At 37.5% G+C, this 23323-nt stretch overlaps 1 protein-coding gene across 1 annotated transcript; it reads right to left on the reverse strand.

Annotated features, from left to right (window-relative positions):
- Positions 1–2563: 2563 nt before the first annotated feature.
- Positions 2564–13482, reverse strand: LOC145677522 (zinc finger protein hangover-like). The gene is made up of 2 exons (XM_081747993.1): positions 13158–13482; positions 2564–2809 (listed from the first exon to the last, which is right to left on the reverse strand). The coding sequence occupies exons 1-2, from the start codon at positions 13323–13325 to the stop codon at positions 2579–2581; spliced, it is 399 nt and encodes a 132-aa protein (XP_081604119.1). The 5' UTR covers positions 13326–13482; the 3' UTR covers positions 2564–2578.
- Between the last annotated feature and the right edge of the window lie 9841 nt (positions 13483–23323).

Consider the following 23323-nt stretch of genomic DNA (forward strand, 5'->3'; position numbering starts at 1 on the left):
TTTTTACGAAAATCCATGATGGTGACTGGAAGGGGGTGGTTGAACTGAGGTGGAATGACTCAGTAGGTTACAGGGAGCAGAAAACCGCTAAAACACCGTGGGCTACACAACAACGGTGTACACAACAATGTCGCAGAAAATAACGGTGTGGAAACAAGTTAATACAAAAGAGGGTGAAAAGATGTACATGAAGTTAAACAATGAGTTCCGGAAGGAAACAGACAGCAAAGGTACAGTTATACGGAAGAAAATTTGAAGGCATAGAAGAATTAGAAAAGTTTGGAAACATGAGGAAAATTCACAGAAGTGAAATCTATGAAACTTCGGAGGAAGAAGGTGGAATTACGATGGCAGTAGAAAACAACATTTGGGGATGAAGTCAGTGTGAGGATTGACGTTTTGGAAGATTGAAAGAACATGTTACGGACTTGTATGCGAATAGGAAGGGACCACATGACTTAAAGCTGAAGTACAAAATATAATACACGAGGATGATAAAGGTTTAAATATTTTCCGAGGTGAGTTTGAAAAATGCTATGTCTGAGATGAAAAATGGAAAAGCAATCGGGACAGATAATATACCAATCGAATTCATTAAGAACGTGGGAGATAATGGCTAACTCTGTTTCGAAAGCGTGTCCAAAAGATTCCCTGAAGGGGATCATAATACCGTTGGCTAAGAAATCTAACCCAGAGAAATGAGAGGACTACAGAACTATTAGTCTCATCACATCGTATGCAGCAAAAATTATGCTTCGGATACTGAACAGAAGGTTGTATGAAGAATAAATGAGGAAGATGGGGAGAAATAGTTCGGGTTTAGCAGAGGTAAGGATATAAGAGATGCAACTGGCTTATTAAGAGTAATCAATGAAAGATTTATAGAAAAAGCGAAAAATTCATATGTCGCGCTATCTACAAAAGGCTTTCGATAGAGCAATGAGAGTTCTAAAGAAGGCTGGATTGGAATGGTGACATCGGAGATTCAGAAGTTACATATGAACAAGGGAAGAAATAACAGAATATTAGAATGGGGGGGAGAGGAGAGTACACCTGAAAACAGGCGTTCAAAGAGATAGTGAAAAAGGGTCTGTAAAATAAATAGGATATTTCGGTAGGAGCTACAATGGGTAGGTGTATACGGTTTGCAATGTGGAATGTGATACGAAAATTATTAAAACACTTGAGAGAAAGCTGCGAACAATATGGGATGAAAATAAACGTTCGAAAGACACAAACCAAGATGATTGGAACGAATCGATCAGTACCAAATATAAGAAACAGGAGGGGAAGAAATAGAAAAGGTGACTAATTTCCGATACCTAGGTAGTATTGTTAATAAAAACATGAGGTGCGAACGTGAAAAGTAAAAATTCATGAGGAAAACATTTCTATTTTGTGAGCTCTTGAATAGTTAAGGAAATATTCATAAAAATGTTTTGTGTGGAATATTGTACACTGTGGAGCAAAAAATGGACATTACGCAAAAGCGGTGGTAAAACACTGTACGATTTCGGAATGAGGATGAGAAGAATGAAGAAAATTAGCTAGGATAAAGGAAAAACTAACCAGAAGATATTAGAAATACTGGGGAGCAAATAACAATTTTAAATGTGATTAAAAAGAGGAAGAGAAAATGGTTAGCGCATCAGATGAACTCTTTCATGAGGGACAAGCTAGAATGTATGGGCAAGTAAAATACGGAGGATGAAAAAGGCTGCAGTTGAACTGTACCAAAACAGAAAAATTCTATGTGAAGACGAGGAGGTTAGCTGAAGACCGTGGTACACGGACGCTCTTAAGATACAGCAACCAGCGTGCAAATAATGGCAGAATATTTATGATAATGATGATTATGAAGTAAATAAGGTTTCTAGTTTTATGTCTAATAATTATGCCATGTGGAGTAAAGGAGACGGATGATTAATGAAAGTGACTGATCATGAAAAACTATGAAATGAGTTTGTGGGAGAATTGCAAGAAAACCTATATGCACCATATTGTCCATCAAAAACTCACATGATCCGGGATCGAATCTGCGACCTCTCGCACTAAAGGTCAGTGCTCTACCACTGAGCCACAGTGCCCCATGGTTGATTATAAAGTAGTTGGGGGAATGGTAATGTGTGAGAACACGGAAATTCCGAGAAAATCTACGATCATGATGTTATCCACCGCAAATTCATATGACCATGGATCGAAGCTTGGATACCTGGCACCAGAGGTGAGCGCTCTACTACTGTGCCAACCTAAACAGTTATACCGATCCTGATGTATCAGAATAACACAGAGCAAGATTCAATTGCGATGAGGTTTAGGTTTCCTTAGACCATGGACTTATGAAATGTCAAATTAAGATCACACAAAGAACATATCTACATCAACTTAAAGCACAAATCACCCGAACCGAAGAGCCCATCGTAAAGGACGTCACCACAATAACTATTAATTAATACTATAGAATACACATCTATTAAAGTGTGAAAAGGATTGTCCTACCTGAAGCATTCGGTGAAAGTAAATTCCTGCGTACAGTTTCGGAGCATTTTTTTCTGCAATTTGCTTTCAACTGGATGCTTCAAGTAAAACAATTCTTTTCACGATTTGACGTTACCAAGTTCTTAAATTTCATTGTATTCTCACTTACCTGATTTCCTGACGTTCTGTTAAGATCATCTTCAAGTGATTGGATATACTCGTTCAACTCTGTCTCCGATTTATGGCAGGCATCCCGAAACTCTTGGAAGCTATCAAGTTTAGAGATGCACGTGTGGCAAACGTATTTAGGCAGATTGTCATCCTCTGATACCTGCAGAAATGATAAATTTACGCGCTAATTAACAAGAGCGGGGCAATGATTTTATACATATTTTGTCATGTCCAAAATAAACTTATATTAAGCACACACATTGACAACTTAGTATTTTATTAGGCATGCCTGTGTGATATAACATATCATAACCCACCGGAAGGAGTAGCATTAAGAGTTAAGGCGCCGAAGACTTTAAAAGTAACTTAAAAGTTTATTGCGAGCGAAGGAAGGCAAGCAGAAAAACCGTTAGGACACCGAAGGTGGAGGGAAATGCTACCTGTAGTGAATGTAACATAAATCCAAATCTTGGGAAAATGCATAATGTATAAGGTTTATATTGCACGGCAATGACACATAGCTTAATTGTCTTATTTCTACCGCATTCTTTTAATTAGAGATACACTTTATTCCTATCCTATCACTCTAATTTTAAGTTCTTTAGATCTTACCCGTTCTTTGTGAATACGTAGATTATACTCCTGAACTGCGAAATAGTATCTTCATATTCAGGGTCCTGGGGTACCGACACCACTTCCTCCTCTAAATCCTAACTTTTCAGTAAAATTAGTCTAACTTTAGTGGATGATTTTACTAATTTTAATATAAAGGGTCCCGCAGAAACAATCCACCACTTTCAACAGTTGGTAGCACGCATGGCCGCGCAATGAGCATAAAATCGAGTAGGATAGAGTGTCACGAAGCATGCCATTTTAGTTACAATGGAGGGGTGAACCAAGACACTCGCGCTTTTGTGACTAAAGTGTACTTCAAAAACGGTGACAGTGTGGTAGCTACGCATATGAAGTTTCAACAGCACTTCAACATGGGAGACACGAAAGAGAAGCAGAACGGCACACTATTTGGAGGAGGGTTGATCAATTTCGTGCTACAGCGAAAGCCACGAATAAGAAGGCACCGGGAAACTTGAGGACAGTGCGGACATCAGAAAACATTGACAAGGTACGGAATGCTATTGACAGGGGTCCTAGTTCAGTCAACAGACATGCTATAGTTTTACACAGGTCAGACAGAAGTTTGGGTCGCATTCTCCACACTGATTTAATATCGACCCATTAGACGAGAATATGGACATTCTTCTTAACCTGATAGTGTCGGATAAGGCATTCGGAACCGACACGCCATGTCAACAAACAAAACATGCAATACTAGAGTGATGTGAATCCACAGGAACTCAAACTCAAAAAGCTCCAGGATTACTGGACCCTACTTTTTTTAGGATCATCACGGAAACAAGTTACTTCGAAACGTTACAGAGGCCAACTGACGACTTCCGTGATTCCTGAATTACAGACAAGGCGTTATTTTGTCATCTGTTTATTTTCAGCAAGATGGGGCGAGTGTGCATACTGCTCGACTGATTCATTGATTGGGGCTTAACGGGGACGTCAGCATCTCAGCTATCACGGTCAAAATAAAAACAAACATATCAAAATATAACAAAGAAATTGCTGCAAAAGAGAAATAAAAACCAAATGAAGAGAAAATAAATATATGCCAATAATAAATACATAACAATAACAAATAAGAAATATATATCAATAACAATATAACAGAAATAATGGTAACAATGGAGAAATAATATATCAATAACAATAAATATTAATTATAGCAACAATAAAGAAAATATGTAAAAATAGTAAAAAAAAACAATAAAACAATAAAACATAAATCAACGTTTGATGCGAACCTTTGCACGTGGGCTAACTACCGTCCATTTAGTATCCATCAAATTGTCTTCCACCATATCAGATTTTAAGGAAGCTGAACGTGGCTCACGAATACGTGGAAATTCTGTTCTTTTCGGGGAAAGGACCGTATCACTGAGTTGGCGTATATACTAACTAAACTTAAGCCAATCTTATAAGATGGGCGGCGATAAGTTAGTATTCGCCGAAGACCACCATTAATAGAAACATGTGGGGTTTGCTAGTCGATGCGACTGGGGTCAGAATTTCTGGACTTTTATCGGGAACAAGATCAGTTTGGGGAGTAAACTTCAAAGATTGGGTTGCCACAGATTTACGAGTAGATCCAATAGTAGCAAAGGGCACAAAGAGCAATGAAGAGATACTTTCTTTTAAGCGGCCCTTCGCATCAATAGCAGAGATCTTGCTCGCCCTTACAGTTGACACAAAAGGGCCTGATCGCTGTACAAGGTTCCACAGCATGACTATTCTGGCCACAATTCGCACAAAGAGCAGCACTCACATTACGACACGCGAGAGGCTTTCAGTAAACGATGAGATTCTACAGAGACGTTTACTGGTAGTCAGTTTACGTAGCTTCACGGTTTGCTTCTCGTCTAAGTTTCCACTAATAAATTGCCATTCCATAATGTCTTGATATCTTTAACCCGTCCGGTGTTGTAAGTAATAACTTTACTAATGGGAAAAGGGTGATAAGCCTTTAATAACACTCGGATGATTTGCTTCAGCATTGGCACTATCAGCACCTTTATTTTCAATCACAAGATATCGGCATCACCAGACTTGTCTTTTCCACACTATCTACAATTTTACAGCTTATCTCGTTCTCGTTTAGTTTGGGCTTTTTGCCAGAGGGTTAGCCCGGACCCGAGTTTATATTTTTAGTACACATAAAAAGTTGGTATTAAATATACATTTATAAAGAGAAAATGTATGTGAACGCCGCAACTTCATACCGAGAAATCTTTCGAGGAAAACTCACACTACCCCCTTGGTTATGCCCTAAGCGCGCCCTCGACGTAGGATCAGCCTGAGGTAGAAGCGGTCAAGGGGAATGGGGATGTAAGGAAACCATTCCCGTCGACAGAAACGCTGGCCCGGAAAAAGAATTGGAATTAAAAGAAACAACCTGTCAAACAACAAAAAGACTCCACTAGTCTACAAGAAAAGAAAATGTACAGATTTTCATCTTTCTGTGCTACTATTATTATCTTTTTTTTTTTTTTTTTTTTTCAGACTTGGACACCCGATAACACAAACACTGGGCGCACACAACAGCCGGCCGGGATCGGTGCACGTCCATCACAGATGGAAGAAGACGTCCAAGGCCATTGACTTCCCGAGACTCCCACCAATCATTTAGGGCACCACTCCATCCGGTACCGTTGAGTCCTCAAGCGCTTCACTCTTCTTCCCATGGCTCCGGGACCAAGCGTCTTCCAAACTACAAATTCAATCAGAAATGGCCATAGCAAGGTTGGAGTGCAGAGAAAGTAGACCGCATCCGAGGCTTTACCGCACTCCTGATCTGAGGACCTGCAATTTTTTTTCTGCGGAGGTACCTCAGGAGCAGAGCGTTTGCATCATGTGTGTCCAACTTACTTTTCTTTTTTAATTATTTCCCGATACATGTTCGGTTCTGGTCAGAGGTTCGGAGACCCTTTCAAGCATATGCTTTTGTTGGCTGTTTGTATTAAACATAATCATCGTTGTTCAGAGCGGAGGTTACGGGGGCTTGCTCCTCTCATGGGTATAGTTTGATAGGTGCAGGTTTACTTTTGGTGCACCACATTTTGGATTATTCACAGATAAAAATTCAATATTTTGCATGAAAAAATATATTTATAAAGAACAAATTTCTGCAAGCGACAGAATCAAATACAAAGTAATATACCTGTGTTTTATGTTTACAAGTATAGGGTTACTATTGTAAAATCATTACAAGTGTTTTACGATGGATAAAATAAGTGAGTGCATATGAAAGATGAGTGCAAAAGAAACTATTTTCCACCGGCGGTGTATTTCTGTCCAGTGTTTACAAGTGGAGTGCTACTACTATGAAACCATGACAAAAGCTATTGAAACTCGTATCATTGGCAAAACACACTCGTTTTCAGTACCCTTGCTTACGAGTTTACTCACCTTCGCCGACGCGCCTACTCCCTTAGGAAGCACACCCTCGCAAACGATCGGACCCTCAGCTTCGCTTTTTCTGACTCGGGTTAGATAGCATTCGTGCTTTTTAGTGGCCACCTAGTACCGGTTGTTTTGTGTTTTTTGCTCTTTTGTTTTTACATACATCTGAACGCCGTATTTATACGCAAATCGTAAAAGAATTGTAATTTATCAACAATTAGTTGTGAGTGATCCTTGAATTTTACCTATACCATTCGAGATACTTTCATGTCGCCCAGCGCAAGTCATTTATGAAACAATGAGAAGGAAATCAGTAAAAGAATTCTAATTTTCCACGAATTATTTTGAGTGATGCGCGAAAAGTAAACCTGCGCTGCACGGTTCAATGTGTTGTTCATATTTATTTTATTTTTTACTTTCGCGGCTGATATTTAGCATCTCCCCCAATCTAAGCAGTACGAACAGGTTAGAAGCCCCGCAGGGGTTGGTTGGGTTCTGTTCCTGACATAAAATAGGCAAATTAAAGAGTTGGGGAAGATACTAAACCATCCTACTTCCGCTTTTGGGCCTTGATAATTTGCTGTTTTCCTATTGTCTATGGTGTGTCCTTTACAGCAGTCGAGAAATTGGGACTTATGAATAAAACGGAGTCTTGACTCTGCTCACTTTGCTCATGAATGAGGTTAGCAAGCTCTGTTTCGCAAGCAAACTCTCAAATTTCGTATCATAGTTGTGAGAACTTACTCTTGAATAACCTGAGCATGCTCATAGAGTTTGCTCTACTCCGCGCCGAGACGGACACGCAAGTAGTTTGTCAGATGTTTATGTAATTTAAACAAACGTGTTAAAAATGAGTGATAGAAAAGACTATTTTGGAAAAAAGGATGACTTTTTGCCAGCATTTGTGAATATGATAAGATATTATTGAATCATGTTGCCAGAAGTAAGATAAGAGAAAGTATCTGCATTTTCTACCATTAGAAAAAATATGAAGAATTATTTGGTGTCCCTGTCACAGATTCGCAGTTGAATAAGAAATAACTAACATAAAAGCCAGATTTAAGAAGAAAATGGACTGAAAAGGGCAGGAAACAAGCCAATATGCTGAACGATTATTTATTTAAAAAAAAAAAAAAAAAACTACTGGAGCTAATGAACGGTGATACCAATCCTGTTATTAAAAGACTGAAGGTAAGCCTACTTTAGTCTAAAGTTATGCTTATTGTGGTTAAAATATAATCTACAATAAAGCAAGAATTCTTAACCTGGGGTCCACGAACCCCGGGGAGTCCATGGATGTGTTTAAGCGTCTCCCTATGAGATAAAAATTAAGATTTAACCTATAGCCTACAATTCGTACTGTTAATTTATTTCTCATGTTATGTCTTTTGCTGTTATTTTCCTCGAAAGTATTTTCTCACATAAGCTTCATGCACTAATAATGTGAAGTCGTCAATTTTATGAGCCGGAACACGAACGAGATTTTTCGCTTTAACGTCCAATTAAGTATATATATATATTTAATGAAAGAATCCAATAATTATATAATTTTATTTATATTTTATTATCTTATTTAAATGTATTTCTGGTCTTCATATCAATAAAGGCTATCAAATTTTAAACTTTCCGTGGGATAAGAAAGGAATGAGAAGTGGACAAAGCTTCTGATGAAAGCACTATCCTTAATTCATATGATGGGACTAAGGAAAGCCATGAAAATTCAGATAGCATGTCTAATATTAGCGGCATTTAAACCCACACTGCTTAGCAGTGGCGTCCTCTTCTTCAAACTCTCTCTCAACAATGCCAAAATCCTCACCTTTCAGATATTTAGTCACATAATACAGAACAAAACAGGCTAGAATCACCGAAAGCAGTTTACTGGTTATTTTCCAGAATAGGGAATCGGTGCTTCACTTAGCCGAAGCATCTTTCTTGTAACGAATTTCTTGTGAAGTAGTTGTTGAATTTCCTTTCTGTTGTAGCTTGATTGCGGAAAGGAGTTATACACCAAGGAGCAATAATGTACCCAGAATCTCCTACAAACAAGGCTTCTGAACTGTTTTCTACCATAACCATGCGAACAGTTGCGTTCATCCATATTCGCGAATCGTACACAGTTACTGGCCAGGAAGCATCCACACTCGTGGATACCTTGTCACAATTAGAAGTGGCTTGAACATTCAAAGTGTAATGTCCTTTAGGATTTATATACTCATCTCTGTGTTCATGAAGCCATTTAATTTCCACATGTGCGCAACTGATGACTCCTACAGCAAACGGAAAATTGTACTTCTGGCGGCATTTATTTATTGTTGTCTGCTGTGCAGCAAGAGTTGATGGAAATTTTATCCTCCAGAGGATCTTCTCTACTATTTTCCCTACAACTTTTGAAAATGTAGCAGACACAGTACTCTGATCCTTACCTATGTCCTCCCCAACTCCGCTCTGAAAACCAAGATCACGTATCTTTGATTCGCCTAGGAAATAACTACTTAATCACTCCACGATTTCTTTATAAAAGCGATAAAGAGTTCTATAGTCCACTTCGAAACTGTTTCTGCGCTTCTTATATATTTTGTCATTATTGCATACATTCATTTCCACAAAACATCTTCACTTCACCGCTTGAGTCAGCATATTAGCTCAAGAATTTTGGAGAGAGTACTCCGAAGTATGAGAGAGATCTCAGTTTTCCTCATACGAAATTTTTCAATAGTGGTGACTCCTTGCTCAGATGCTGAGTGACCTCTCGAAGAGCTGCTCTCTTTCTCGTCTTTACTCATACCACAAGGAGTAAACTCACCTTGCTCAACTTTATCATAAGACCCACTGGTAGTTCTTGTTGTAGTTTTTATCTGTTATTTTATACCTTGCATATTTCAAGTTCAATAAATTTAGAACTGTGTTACGATAGGAAGTTAGAGCCTGTCTATCTCATCTATGCCCTCGAAAAGTATGCGAACTATACTTCAGCCCCACCCCCGCCACCCTCTCACGGAGGAAATTCTCCCTTTGCTTACAAAGAAGAAGTGAATGACCTGAGCTATGTTGCCAATTTGTCATTCAAACGTTTGGTTTTGACGAGTGAAGATCGTAGGCTACTTAGAATGGCTAACAAGATAGAGGACAGCGAAGCCCGTGAAATAATTCATTTTGGCAACGCTTCCGCATCTAACAATAGAAAGATCTCGGCCGCAACACCTTCTCCCTCCTCTTTTGATGGAGGTACGGGAAAGCACATCGATTGCAGCGCCAGAAGGGGCACAGATCAAATAGAAAGGCTCTAGCATTGGGTCTAAATCTATCACAACTTGAACCTGATAATTTAAAATTCGTGAGGAACTGGTTTCCTGTAATATTTAAAATCGTGCCTATGAGATGCTATAGCATCCGGACTGTCCTGCGGAATGCTATAGCATCTTTGCGACTTCTATTCGTTTGTTCCTTTTTCAGAAGATCTTGAGTTAGGAAATTAGATGTGAACTTGACAACACTGTAACGTGTGATGTTGTGTATCATACTCTGGTAGCACATGACTTGCAGAGGTCACGTGGTTGCACATAAGCACGTGGTTTAAGAGAACTCGAATGACTGATCGGATGACATCCAGAAGTCCTAAAAATATAGGCACTAGACCTAAATTTTTGGACTTTTGCAGTTTAGGACTTGTGTCGCGATATGATTTTTAGGACTTCTGGCGTTTAGGACTTCTGCCTTTTAAGACTTGTGCCGTTTAGGACTTCTGCCTTTTTCATTCACTTGCTTTAGTTCTGAAATTCGCCACCACCACACGAAATTGGGACGATGCAGCAACTAGTTGGCAATAATGTTACGAACGTAGCTAATTCCAACAGTAACAGCTATATTTGTACTACTAAGATTATTATTATCACCACCTGTTCTGCACTTATACACGAGTTACATAATACAACCTATTTCATTCTAAGAATTAATTACATAATTAGTTAAGAAATTAGTTTCTTTCGAATGGAGATACGAGAATTCCAAGACAAATTCCTAAAACAAAAATAAATAAATAAAAAATGTTTAAAAAGCATATTTTACCAGACTTCCGAAACCAAGCAAACATTCAGAATTGCAATATATACTATGCGGAGCGTATTTTATTAAGAGTAGAACAAAAATCCACCAAAGTTTACTTAATTAGGACAAAAGCTCACTAGACATTTCAGTAGTAAGTAGTTGCCACAATACCAATATGAACGTATTTAATTCCAACGGTAACAACTATGTTAGTAACACTAAAATTATTATTAATAATGATAACGAGTAAGGAGTAGTTAATTACGAGCATGACAATTATTTGCTACAGAAAGACTTCTGTACAAGAAATATATGTGTAAAAATAATTTACTTCAAAACAACACAAGGAAAGCAAAATTTATGGCGTACATAACTAAAACACAATATTATGTTACTAATATGAGGTCAATGGTGTGGAAATAGAGAAAAACAGACATTATGAAAGATCTGAGAATTACATTTGGTAAGAAGATAAAATTTTGTCAACATAGAAATATATCATGGAAAGAGCAAGAAAGGAAATTTATTTATTTATTATTTCAGAACGATAGAAAATGTATTTATACAAATAACTTGTAAGAACTAAGGTTCTGTAATTTGAAACAGTATATCTAAAACTTTGACTAACAGATTGACAGTATTCTTCTTACGGACGCGATGGTAGCGCCACAAGAGATTTTTAGGATTTCTGCCGTTTAGGACTTGTGCCGCGAAATAATTTTTAGGACTTCTGCCGTTTAGGACTTGCGCCGCGAAATGATTTTTAGGACTTCTGCCGCGTCCCCGACTGATCAACACCTTAGTCCACCGTGTTGTTTTGTTTTCGCTTAAGCAAGAGGAAGAAATTAGGGGAAACATGTACTCTATTTCTTTGTTTATGTTTCTGCGCTTTATGCACAGCTTTCTTCTCTTGTTTATATGGGTCCTATTGCCCTGTATAATTTATTATATCATGTGTCCAGGAAAACATGTCATAACCCTATCTTAGAAGCAGAACGAAATAAGTAAATTATTTTAGGAACCAGCTGGGTCTTCTTCTTTCATAACAAGTGCGATGCATTTTGGCCCTCTTTCCCTTTAAGCTAAAGATACAAGGATCAGTTAGTTTCGAGGTTTTATCTTGAGCGTATTGTTCTTTCGCATTCAATGAAGTTACCAGTTTCTAGTACATCGCGATCGCAATCGTCTCGCCTGTCGGAAGAGAACATTGAGATAATAAATGATACAGACTGATGCGTACGAAATACAATCAGATGATTTTTCTGACGAAATTTGTTATTGATAAATGACTGGAAGAAGTGCATTTGCCTCCAGTAAAAAGGCTCGTAGTGCAAATGAAGAATTAGGATGGAGTGAAAATTTGCAATCACCTCGGAAACATAAATTTTACGGAATTCCCGTTTTCAATCCCTACCAAGTATTTACTGCTGATGCATCTCTCTCTGATTTCTTTTCTTCATTTTTTGGCTATGATGCTAGCTTTCATAAATGAAACGAACGGTACGCATCTCAACAAATTGCAAAGCGTCTCGTGGGTGCTTTGAAAAAATATACTCTATATTTTCTCTTTGGAGAGGCATTACTCTCCCCGAGTTGAATGTTATTTTGTTAGCACGTATTCAGCATGCCATTATCTAAATGTAGTTCCATTTGGGTATTTTTATGTATACTTTAAAAGAAATGTATTCATTTCACGTTACACGTACATTAGAAGATCAGCAAAATATACTCTAAAAGTATGACGTCATCACCCACCCTCCTCGGAACAAGGCATTTAAATTCTATATGACAATTGGTTATTCTTCTTTGAAAAAACCAAATTTCATCTTTCTATCTCCATAATTAAGTTTTCAGTATTCTTTTATTCTTTTATCTAACCCTCAAAACAAAACAAAAAAAAAAAAAAAAAAAAAAAGACAAGGGGGAATTGAAGGTTGAAATTGTCCAGGATCGAAAGTGTTAACGAAATGTTCCGAGCAACCGCTTGAAAAAGTTAAGGTTACATCCTGGCTGTATCTAATTTCAGGGCTACCCTGCGCTTTATCAATCTGGGCAAGCATACTAGCTATTAGCCAAATAATAATAATAACCTCTTATGCGTCGATATTGTCAATTTGGCCACCAGCTAATCTAGACGTAATGTCACTCACTAAGCCGAAATTCATAATCCACTCGCTGATTACACAATAATAATAATAATAATAATAATAATAATCCACTCGCAGAATGTTAATACAAAGTTTTATACCTATTTCATATCTGTAACCCTATTTAGATCTGCACTGAAATGAAAACCAGAGTTCTATATAATTCGATATATATTCGTGAGCATTTTTTTATATGATGATGTACCGGAAAGTAACTCAGCTAATAATAATAATTACTACATTCTAGAATTTTCCATTTGAACTAAAAATTACTAGCAGATCACTTACAACTAGAGACAGACAATTCAGTATCTTCTCTTTTAACTCTCGTTGGACTCCTTCATTACAAAATATGTCTAGCTTCATACTGGTGTTCATCAAACACAAGCGGCACAATGAACGATAGTCTATATTCTGGAATTTGATCGCAGACAGACCTTTCATATTTCTACTCATTAAACGAGTTCCCAACAAGCTAAACTTTCACATCAAAACTGCAACTGATAGAAATTAATCTTGAATAGCTATAAATAGCTATTATTTTGTGTCACAACAATGCTCCGACCACCATAACACCAAGCACTAACTCTACAGACCAGACTTGCCAACCTGTTCATTGATCAAATCTAAACAGGGCTACCATCATTCTAAATTGGAAAATATTAATGAAAAATCTTTAACAGAAGAGAACAGTTTCTGAAATTGATAGGCCAAGATTCCCATCAATTCCTGTTTTCGCAAAATTTTGCGTTCACTAATGAAGTGCAAACTGCGCAAAAAAATCAATGCCGATTACCGCAAAGTTTGCATTGCGTTTCAACAAACCGTTACGGAATGTGCTCGAAAATCTTTCATAAACAAAAATGAAAGTACAAAACAGCATCGTCCTATCACACACAATACCAAGGATCTTGAATAATACAACTATTTATAAATATGGGGATAGTGCTGGTTTTAGCGGCTAGACCTGATAGACACGGGTCTATCCAAAAATTTTGAAAAATATATAAACGCAAAAAAAAGAGTAAATATATTTTCCATTATTTATATTAATGGTAAAAAATTATTTAACAAATAGCATCAACCACTACTGTAAAAATAATTTCCTACTGTCATTAATCAATCAAAAGTGTGTATGTAGCTATTCATAAGCGAGGGAGTGGGCCTACCCAAAATCCTAAAGCCTCCCCCGCTTGGGAACTCTACAATATTCAACACAGCTTCGTATTATGAAAATATGTTTATTATATTAGTATTCAGAGTCGTTCTGTCACGTGACTAGAGCCATACTAAAGAGTGAGACTAAAATATGTTTAATGCAGTAGTCAGGCCCTTAGCATGGCTCTAATCACAAGCGAAAATGGCTTTGAACACAGCCCTTTCCCCTTTGAATTTAACGTTCGACGATTATGTCTGTTAGGCTAAGGAAGACGATAATGGAAGAATTTGTGAAATTAGAAAGTGGAAGGAAACGAGAGTACACCGAGAAAACCTATGAGCAAGATGTTGTCACCAGAGATGCAGTGGGTTAGTGGGTCAAGTGGGTCAAGTTTTCTGAGTGGGTCAGTGGGTCGTGGGTCAACAGCATGTGACCCACTGCGACCCACCACCCACCATGACCCATTGTGACCCACCACCTACCGTGACCCACTGCGACCCACCACCCACCATGACCCATTGTGACCCACCACCTACCGTGACCCACTGCGACCCACCGACTCAGTATGATCTACCGACTCACTCTGCTCACTGCATTGTAGACAATATCATCTGAAGACTGGTAAATTTGTCTTCTTTTTACTTTCAAGACCTTCATTTCCCTTCCTTTCCATTTGTTTCTGTCTACTTAACTGAGGTGAGTATATCTAACCAAGTGAAAAAATGAACTTCAGGCACTTTTGGATATTTATATTTTTAATTGTAATAATAGCAATAGGACTTATACTACTACTTGGCTTTCGAGACCTGTGAGTTTTTAGAGGAGCTAACTACTGGAAAAAATACATTTTTGGATCACTGTAATGTATAAAAGTATTATATAAAAAATTGAATGTAACTATGTGTGCATGATCATCACGGTCAAATTGCAAATTCAAATGAAATTACTTTTGGTATATAGTAAAGCCTTAATCCAAACTGGGATGTTATATTGCTTTCATTATAATGCATAATATCCTAAGGAGGTAGTGAGGATCCGAATTTTTAAGAAAAAAATTGAATATCCCGCAAACCGTTAAACTTATGGGGCGTTTACACTTAGTCGATTTAGTCGCACGACTAAATCGACTCGCTGCATTCGCCACTAAATCGACGCAACTAGGCCGAATCAGATTGATGGATGTGTTCAATTATTTCAACCACAGAAAATAGAAAGTCTTTTAATTCAGTTGCCAGTCGATTAGTGGCCTTCGATCAACAAGCGATTAAGTTGAAGTCCCGTTTACACGGTCGATTAAGTTGAAAGTGACGTCAATTCAACTGAATCGAACGCAAATCGACTAAGTGTAAACGCCCCATTACGGAGCTGAAATTCAGTGTATTAACTCTTTATTGAAAATAAACTGAATGTGTCCTAGCATTTTTTAAAATTCTCCTTTATGTGGGGGGGGGGACTTTCTATATATGGAAAATTGGTAGTGAGTTGGTTTGTAAAAATGATCGAAAACGATCGATGTTATTTAAGAGAAAATATCAAACAAAAAATACAATGCTTGGCTTCATATATCCATTGCTTTCTACTATAATAATTGCTGAAGCTTATGTTTATTATATGGAGCGTTTACACCACAGAGCAATCAACCCATAAAGTTGTGCGAAAAATAGGCATAAGATTTGTACCGTAAGCTTAATTACACGGAAATTTTAAGTTTGGATTGTACGCATAATTATATGAAAAGTTTTACACTTTTTTTTTCCCTTTACGTTGGTCTACTTACCTTGATTTGGACTTTCAAATTTCATCCCTTTTTCCACTGAAAAGTATCGATAATTCAACATTATGATAAATTAATTGAAATTCATCGTAATTTGGCACATGGCAAACAGCAATGTGGTAATTGAGGGGGAAGAAGGAGGGAAATTCCCATTCACTTCTGAACCCTTTCCAGGAACCTCGTTCCCTTTCGCTTTCTAGACGGGGTAGGGAACTTGGTAATGGCATCAAACCTTCATGTGTAATTACAAAAAATAAATTTATAAACAAATAAGAAATCATCAGTTTATCCGGCTTTAATTGATAATTTATTCACAAGATTCCCTATCGAAGGAGTGGTAGATGAAGTTTCTGTTCTCCATGAGTCGACATTGCCAACTGACATGGTTGATATGGAAAAGATGTTGTACGGTGATAAGAGAGAGATACTTCTTGCTGAGTATTTCAAAACTTACCAAGAAAAGTCGTTATCAGACTTAAGTCTAACAAGCAGATTGTCGATGAGGAGTTGCAGAAATCGGGTAAAAGTATTATCAATTTCCACGATAGAGTGCGAACGGGGATTTCGCCTTATCTATTTACAGATGGCTGATATTAGAAATAGACTAAGTGCTCTAATATTGTCTAACTTGTTGTTCATCAATGTTAATGGACCACCGCTAGACAAGCTCGAAATAGACGAGCTAGTTATTTCTTGTCTGAAGGATGGACATCATTCCGCTGTGGATGATTTACCACGAAAAAGTTGCCAACAGGAAATAAACCCGATTTCAGATTTGTTTTAAGGTGGAAAATTACGAATTATGGAAAATGTATACTTGTATTACTAATGGCTTATTTGTGTTATTCAACTTTGTACCTAATTTTTAGTAAGTCTCTTCTTTGCTTTAGGTAAACTACTTTGAATAGGCCTAAATATTCATAATAATTGCAATTATGCATATTTGTAACTTAAATTTAACGTAGTGTTTTAGTGATTACACAAATTACAATTATGAGCATACTTTATGGAGATGCCCTCACATAGGGTACCCGAGCATCTTTATACACTATGAAAAACTGATTTTTCAAGTCTTCAGGTCTTTTGTGAGAAAAATACTCTGAATTGAAAAACCATAACCTTTTCCATATTGTACAGGGGTATTTTCCTGCGAATAGAAGTTTCTTTTGGAATGCGTTCAGAAATTAACACTTGCAAGAAAACTCTCTTAGTACAAGTATATTTTAGGCACACACTAATTTCCCCCCACCTCGAACTGTTTCAATTTCCTCACTGACAAACACTTTACCATTTTATATCGTAAAGGTCAGATCCACCGTTATTGTAACAGAGCAGTGCTTGAGCGATTGACTAGAAATTCAAACTCCAATTAGTGACAATGTCAGTCTTTTTTTATTACAAGTGTAAACTCTTTAGTCAGTACAGAAGAGGCCGTAGATCGTATTCAGAGTTGATGATGGATTTTGGTGAGTCAGAGTAGGTCACAATGGATGAGAGTGGTTCATAGTGGGTGGTAGGTCACGGTGGGTCAGAGTGGGTCACGATGGTCGTGGGTCATGGTGGGTAGTGGGTCAGAGTGGGTCATGGTGGGTGGTGGGTCAGAGTGGGTCACGGTGGGTCGTGGGTCAGAGTGGGCCGTGGGTCAAGTTTTCATTGACCCACGCCAACTCTGGTTGTCACCACAAACTTAGTTGGTCGGGGATCGAACTAGGGGCCCCACACTCCAGAGGTAAGCACTCTACCAATGAGTCACCATGCACCCCCATTCGGACACAAGAAGTGAACTCTTTACAACACTCCGTGTCATCCCGTACCGTACATCGACAACTGGTATCAGTTAGATTGTGTATGCATCGTTCCCTGCCATGAACGCCCAAATGGGGGCAGGGGGCCTGCCCCACTGGCTCACTAAAATGTATACATAATATAGCAAACCACGTATATTAAATACCACAAATACCAGACGCAATAGATGCCTTGTCTAGAAAATTTTCTTCGTTTGCCTTCCTGTTCCCTGCGTAGATTGCGATTAACACTAGTGCACAAACGAGAGGATATAGAGTGAAGTTATTTAACTTAATTTTACATGCTTTAGGGCGGATTTTCATGCAAGCGTCCGTTATATTCGTTGGTTGCGATATCTATGTGTAGCCAACAGGAAATTGTGTTACACGTAGAACTATACTTAAACAACTTTCTCAATTGGCTATTCAGCCACATCGCAAGCAAAGAACGCATCTGACTCTTCCCGGCGTTCCCCACAGAGTACATAAAATATAACATTTTTTAAAAAAATTATTTATTTAACGGCAGAGTTAAGGCTATGTTTGCCTTTTCTTACACTCAACCAACTCAAATGTATACAAGATATACGTATACCATTGACGTCGAATCCATAAAAAATACAATTGCTACATTAATGCATATGTACTACACACACATATACCCCTACACACGAATATGCTCCCTTACATACCCCCTCCCCGCCATACCCTCATACTATTTATCATACAAATAAGAAAACTATACATACAGCATACACAGAACGATAAATGTATTCTTAAAAGTATACTACCTTACATTCCCCTCCCCCATACCTCCCCACAAACCTAGTATTATAGATACATACCTCAAATTTCTGTTTACATTTGGTTGCTACTGCTCAGCTTTGTAAAAAAAAAAAAAAAATCATTCCCGAGATTGGTGTACATTGGCTAAGGCTATCAGATATTGTTTCAAATTTCTTTTGAATGTCGCAATTGAGGGTGAATTCCTTACATCTGGTGGAAGTCTGTTCCATTCTCTAATACCAGAGATTGTGAATGAATTAGCCATTTGATTCGTATTATGACGAGGTATCGACAGCAGTGTTGATCTGCTAGAGCGAGTATCACGATTGTGGCTATCTCTAACATACTGTAGTTTATTGTAAAGATATATAGGCACGCCAAATGTAACTTTAAATAAAACTGTCATTGATTGGTATGTGTAGCGAGCTTGGATATCTAGCCAGCCCAATTCATTTAAAAAAAAAAAAAAAGGCGTCAAGTGATCAGAACGTTTAAGATTAAAAACAAACCAAACGCATGCATTCTGAACCCTCTGTAACTTTCTTAGCGCTTCTTTATTTACGTTACCATAAGCTCCAATGTAATAATCAACATGTGATAGTAGGAGGCTTTGTACTATATATACCTTAATTGGATAAGGCAACATATTTTTCAAACGGTATAGAGAGTGCAATGCACCAAACGCCTTTTTGCATACATGATTTATATGATCCGCCCATAGAAGATTCTGATCAAATATGAGGCCAAGATTTTTCACTTTTTCATCAAAAGCTATATGTGTGCATTTCAACGTAATTTTAGGAAGTTCGGTGCTCTGCAGTCTGGAGAGGATATTTCTCGAACCTATTATGATATATTTAGATTTATTGGGATTTAGATATAAATTATTAGATTGAGCCCAGGCACTTATGCGTTCAAGGTCTAAATTTATGAGTGAGATAGTGTCATTTATGTCTCCAAGATTTGTCGAAGTATATACTTGAACATCATCTGCATATAAATGATATTTAAGGTGGCGAATTTGTTGAGACAAGTCATTTTTATTTCTATCAACAAAATTTTTATTTCTTTACAACTTTAAAATCAGACTGGCAACATTGAAAACTGTTTACAGGGAATGATCATAGATGGATCATTCCTTGAAAACAGTTTTCTATGTTGCCAGTCTGATTTTAAAGTTGTAAAAAAAATAATAATTTCCTCATATTTTATGTCCCCTGTGGGGGACGCTGGGACCGACATGGTTAACACAAAGAATTCGTGCTATTCAAGAAGTAGAAAGTAACAGATATTGCCAACTCAGCTCACTATTTCTTCAATTTGAATTTCTCGATCGATTCTGTAAAAATTATTCACTTAGGCCTACTTACCGGTACCTACTGGCAATAATTATTACAAGTATAATTGAAACGGATAAAAAAAACTAATGATGAAAAGTTGTTTCATTTCTTTCTTTCTTTCTTTCTTTCTTTCTTTCTTTCTTTCTTTCTTTCTTTCTTTTTTTTTTTTTTTTTTTTTTTGGATACAGGTATTTATTAACTTGTGAAATAGGGGCACGAAATATTTTCGTAATGTATTGAAATTTAACTACGCGTTCAATTTCGATCTTTGCTATAGCAAATAATTCAAGCGCATATCTGTAATGTAGTCATAAGGTCACGTGTCTTCCCAGTTAATACGAAAACAAATAATTATAAGAATATGTACACTCATGTCCAAAATGATTGTCGTTTATCTATAACTAGTGCTCTCAACGGGTCGGGTCGGGTCCGGGTCGGGTTGAAGACCGACCCGACCCGACCCGTGATCCGACTCGACAACCCGACCTGAGCTGACCCGATTAACCCGACCCGAGCTGACCCGATTGACCCGACCCGACAACCCGATCCGAGCTAACCCGACTGACCCGACCCTACCCGTTTGAGAGCACTAAATTCACCAATGCTTATCGCTACTTAGTAATCACCAAAACAAGGCCAAGAGCAAGATTACTATGCACTTCGTCTTGCATATCCAATCTTTATCTTGTTCTTGTATTGATGTTCTTGGGCTTGGTGAAATGAAATGAAATATTCAGTTTAAGGTTCCTCGATTCTGCACCGAGGCTAAGGGAGATAATGACAATGAGAAATGAATGAAATGGTGGAATGAAGATAGTGGGAGGAAACAGGAGAACCCCCAGAAAACCCACTACACCCCGTTTCTCCACCACAAAGCCCACTTAGCACAAGCTGGGATCGAACCATGGACACCATGCACCAGAGATGAATTCTCTACCACTGAGCCACCGCGGCCCCGCTTGGGCTTGGTCGTCCATATCCAATCTTTCTTTTGGCTTTGCTTAAACAACTTCTAGTTTTGTTCTAAATCCAGACTCCAAATTGGCGTAGATATTAATATTACAGTCAATTGGTAAAATCAATCTTCCACATTTAAAAATTAAAGTACACACAAGTACAAAAATAAGCATTTACCATAAAAACACTAGCTGCAAGTGTTCAACATAGATTTATGGTTTCTATAAAATCAAATGAAAATTGCTATTCTTTAATTAGGCAGCTAGTGAAAAACAGCGGCTTTCGACTCCAGCTGAGTTTAAGCTCAACCTAAACTCAGTTGACCAAAGTGAACTGACCCGACTGAACCGACCCGAGCTGACCCGACTGACCGACCCGATAACCCGACCCGATCGACCCGACCCGACAACCCGACTCGAGCTGACCCGAGTGAGCCGACCCGACAACCCGACCCGAGTAGCCTGACCCGACAACCCGACAAGAGCTGACCCGACCCGACTCGATTCGGTCAACTCGACCCGTTTGAGAGCACTATCTATAACTGTCTTCTTGTAAGAATATAATTTGATAATGATTTTGCAGGGTATTTTTAATACTGATAGTATGTGTATAATTTGGAAATGTATATTTGTGACAAATTTCATAGGAAAAGAGTCATAAGTACGAAAATTAGAATGAGTAAAACAAAATGTTGCTAAATAGACAAGAAAGTTTTATTTTCGTTTTATTGTTCTTATTTACTGCTCCTTTGAAATTTGTCATATACATGTCTTTGCTGATTATAAACATACTAAAAAATACCGGGCGAATTCGTTATCAAATTATATTCCTACAACATATTTATAGACATGCAACAATAATTTTAGACATGAGTGTACATTTGTTGCTGTATACATTGCGGAACAACCAAAGAAAAAAATAATCATTTTAATATGGGGTTGGCAGCCCTGATTGACGCCTGTAAGAGATTTGGTAACATAATGTAAGAGTGAGCTGATTAATGTTACTCTTTTTCCTTGGCTATTTCTAGCGATTGCCTGTCACAACGCAACTCTTTTAACGTTTGACCTTACGAGCAAAGTAATCACACACTTTTTGCCATGAAAAAACAATTCATTTCGGTCGGCAGACAAAACCATGGGAGGAGAGGAAATAGGACGGAGCCTAAGCTGTTTAGTTATGTTGACGCACTTAATCTTAGTAAAATGGGATGGATTTGTTTCGATGCTTCTCGCATACAGACAAAATAATGACTGATATTCTGGGAAGTAATGGAGGGTATACGGCGTATACCCACCTTTAATTTTTGGAAGCTATCGTATAGTCACCTAAAATTTAGGAAGTACGCAGGTATACGCTACATTCGATTAATAGTATATTCAGTTCATTGGAACAAACAAGTGTTTTCATGAACTGTATTTCAAAATAAAAATCCCACTAAACAGCTGGTTATCAGGCTGTTGCCGCGAATGATGTATTTTTCGTTCAGATAAAGAATATTTGAAGAAAATTTCTTAACAGGAGGGGGTAGAAAACAAAAGTCAGGAAGGACTTGTAGCGCATGAGCATGTCACAGCAATATTTGATCATTTCAGTACAGCCATTACTTAGAAAATATTTGCTTAGTAGTGTTTATATTTATTTGTCGGTTGACGAATTAAGAGTTGCTTCGCAATTTGCAAGATGTCCAAGGTGTTAGAAAATTGGTTAAAAAGGAGAGGAGACAATAATTGTGTAAATTCCGTTGACGAAAACGTAGAAGCAAAGACATCGAAAACTAGCGAAGAAAAATCCAAAGATGTTAATTTGCTGGCTAATACTTCAGAGGAAGACATAAGTATATTTTTTATTTATTTCACATTATAAAGGTTGTTATGGCATCTCCCGATTGATGACGAAGATGCAGGGATAACGTCCTTCGTTAAAAGCATTGGAAAGGAGACTACTTGGGGCCTATAAATTAGGTACTATTCCGACATTTGCCTAGTGCGAATGAAGAAAACCCTATCTTGGGATAGCTGATCTGCAAAGTCTATTTTTACACCTTGACCGATTCATTATTATTATTATTATTATTATTATTATTATTATTATTATTATTATTATTATTATTATTATTATTATTATTATTATTATTATTATTATTTATGTCTGTGTGAACGGCCTCTCAGGCTTAAATTTCGCTGGAAACAGCTGGTCGAGTAATTCTACTTTTTAAAAAATCAGTAACCAACCATCCTCACTGGCCTTGTAAGCTTTCCTTTGACAGATTAAGTTAATGCTGGAATAGTATATCAGATTTATAAGTCCAGACAGCATCCTTTTCAAATACTTTTGTCTAACTCAAGACTTAATAATGTATTAAGCAATGATGAAACACCTTTCAATATCTGAGAAATCTGATCACGGAAATTGTAATCTACATAGAAGAGCTAGATTTACGGGTTTTCTTATTTGCCTCCTCGCTTTTAAGAAAAAAAATTACAAATGCAAATTTAAATTTAAAATGTGGAAAAGATACCATTTTTTCTTTTTAGTTTACAACATTTATTTCTTTTAAGAAAGACTTTAAGGGGGAAAACGTTGTTTTTGGCTTTGTATTTGTCTATTTTTCCCTTTTTCCAGGGTATTTATTTTATTTTACTTCATTTATT

Source organism: Thermobia domestica, unplaced genomic scaffold (genome assembly GCF_964235325.1).
Source record: "Thermobia domestica unplaced genomic scaffold, izTheDome1.hap1.1 HAP1_SCAFFOLD_978, whole genome shotgun sequence".
Lineage (NCBI taxonomy): Eukaryota > Metazoa > Arthropoda > Insecta > Zygentoma > Lepismatidae > Thermobia > Thermobia domestica.

Excerpts from the sequence above, each read along its gene's own strand:
- LOC145677522 (XM_081747993.1), bottom strand. The coding sequence starts at position 13,325 with ATGAGTAGAAATATGAAAGGTCTGTCTGCGATCAAATTCCAGAATATA. Across the intron at positions 2,810-13,157 it reads TGAATTGTCTGTCTCTAGTT|GTATCAGAGGATGACAATCT; the intron begins GTAAGTGATCTG and ends TCATTTCTGCAG.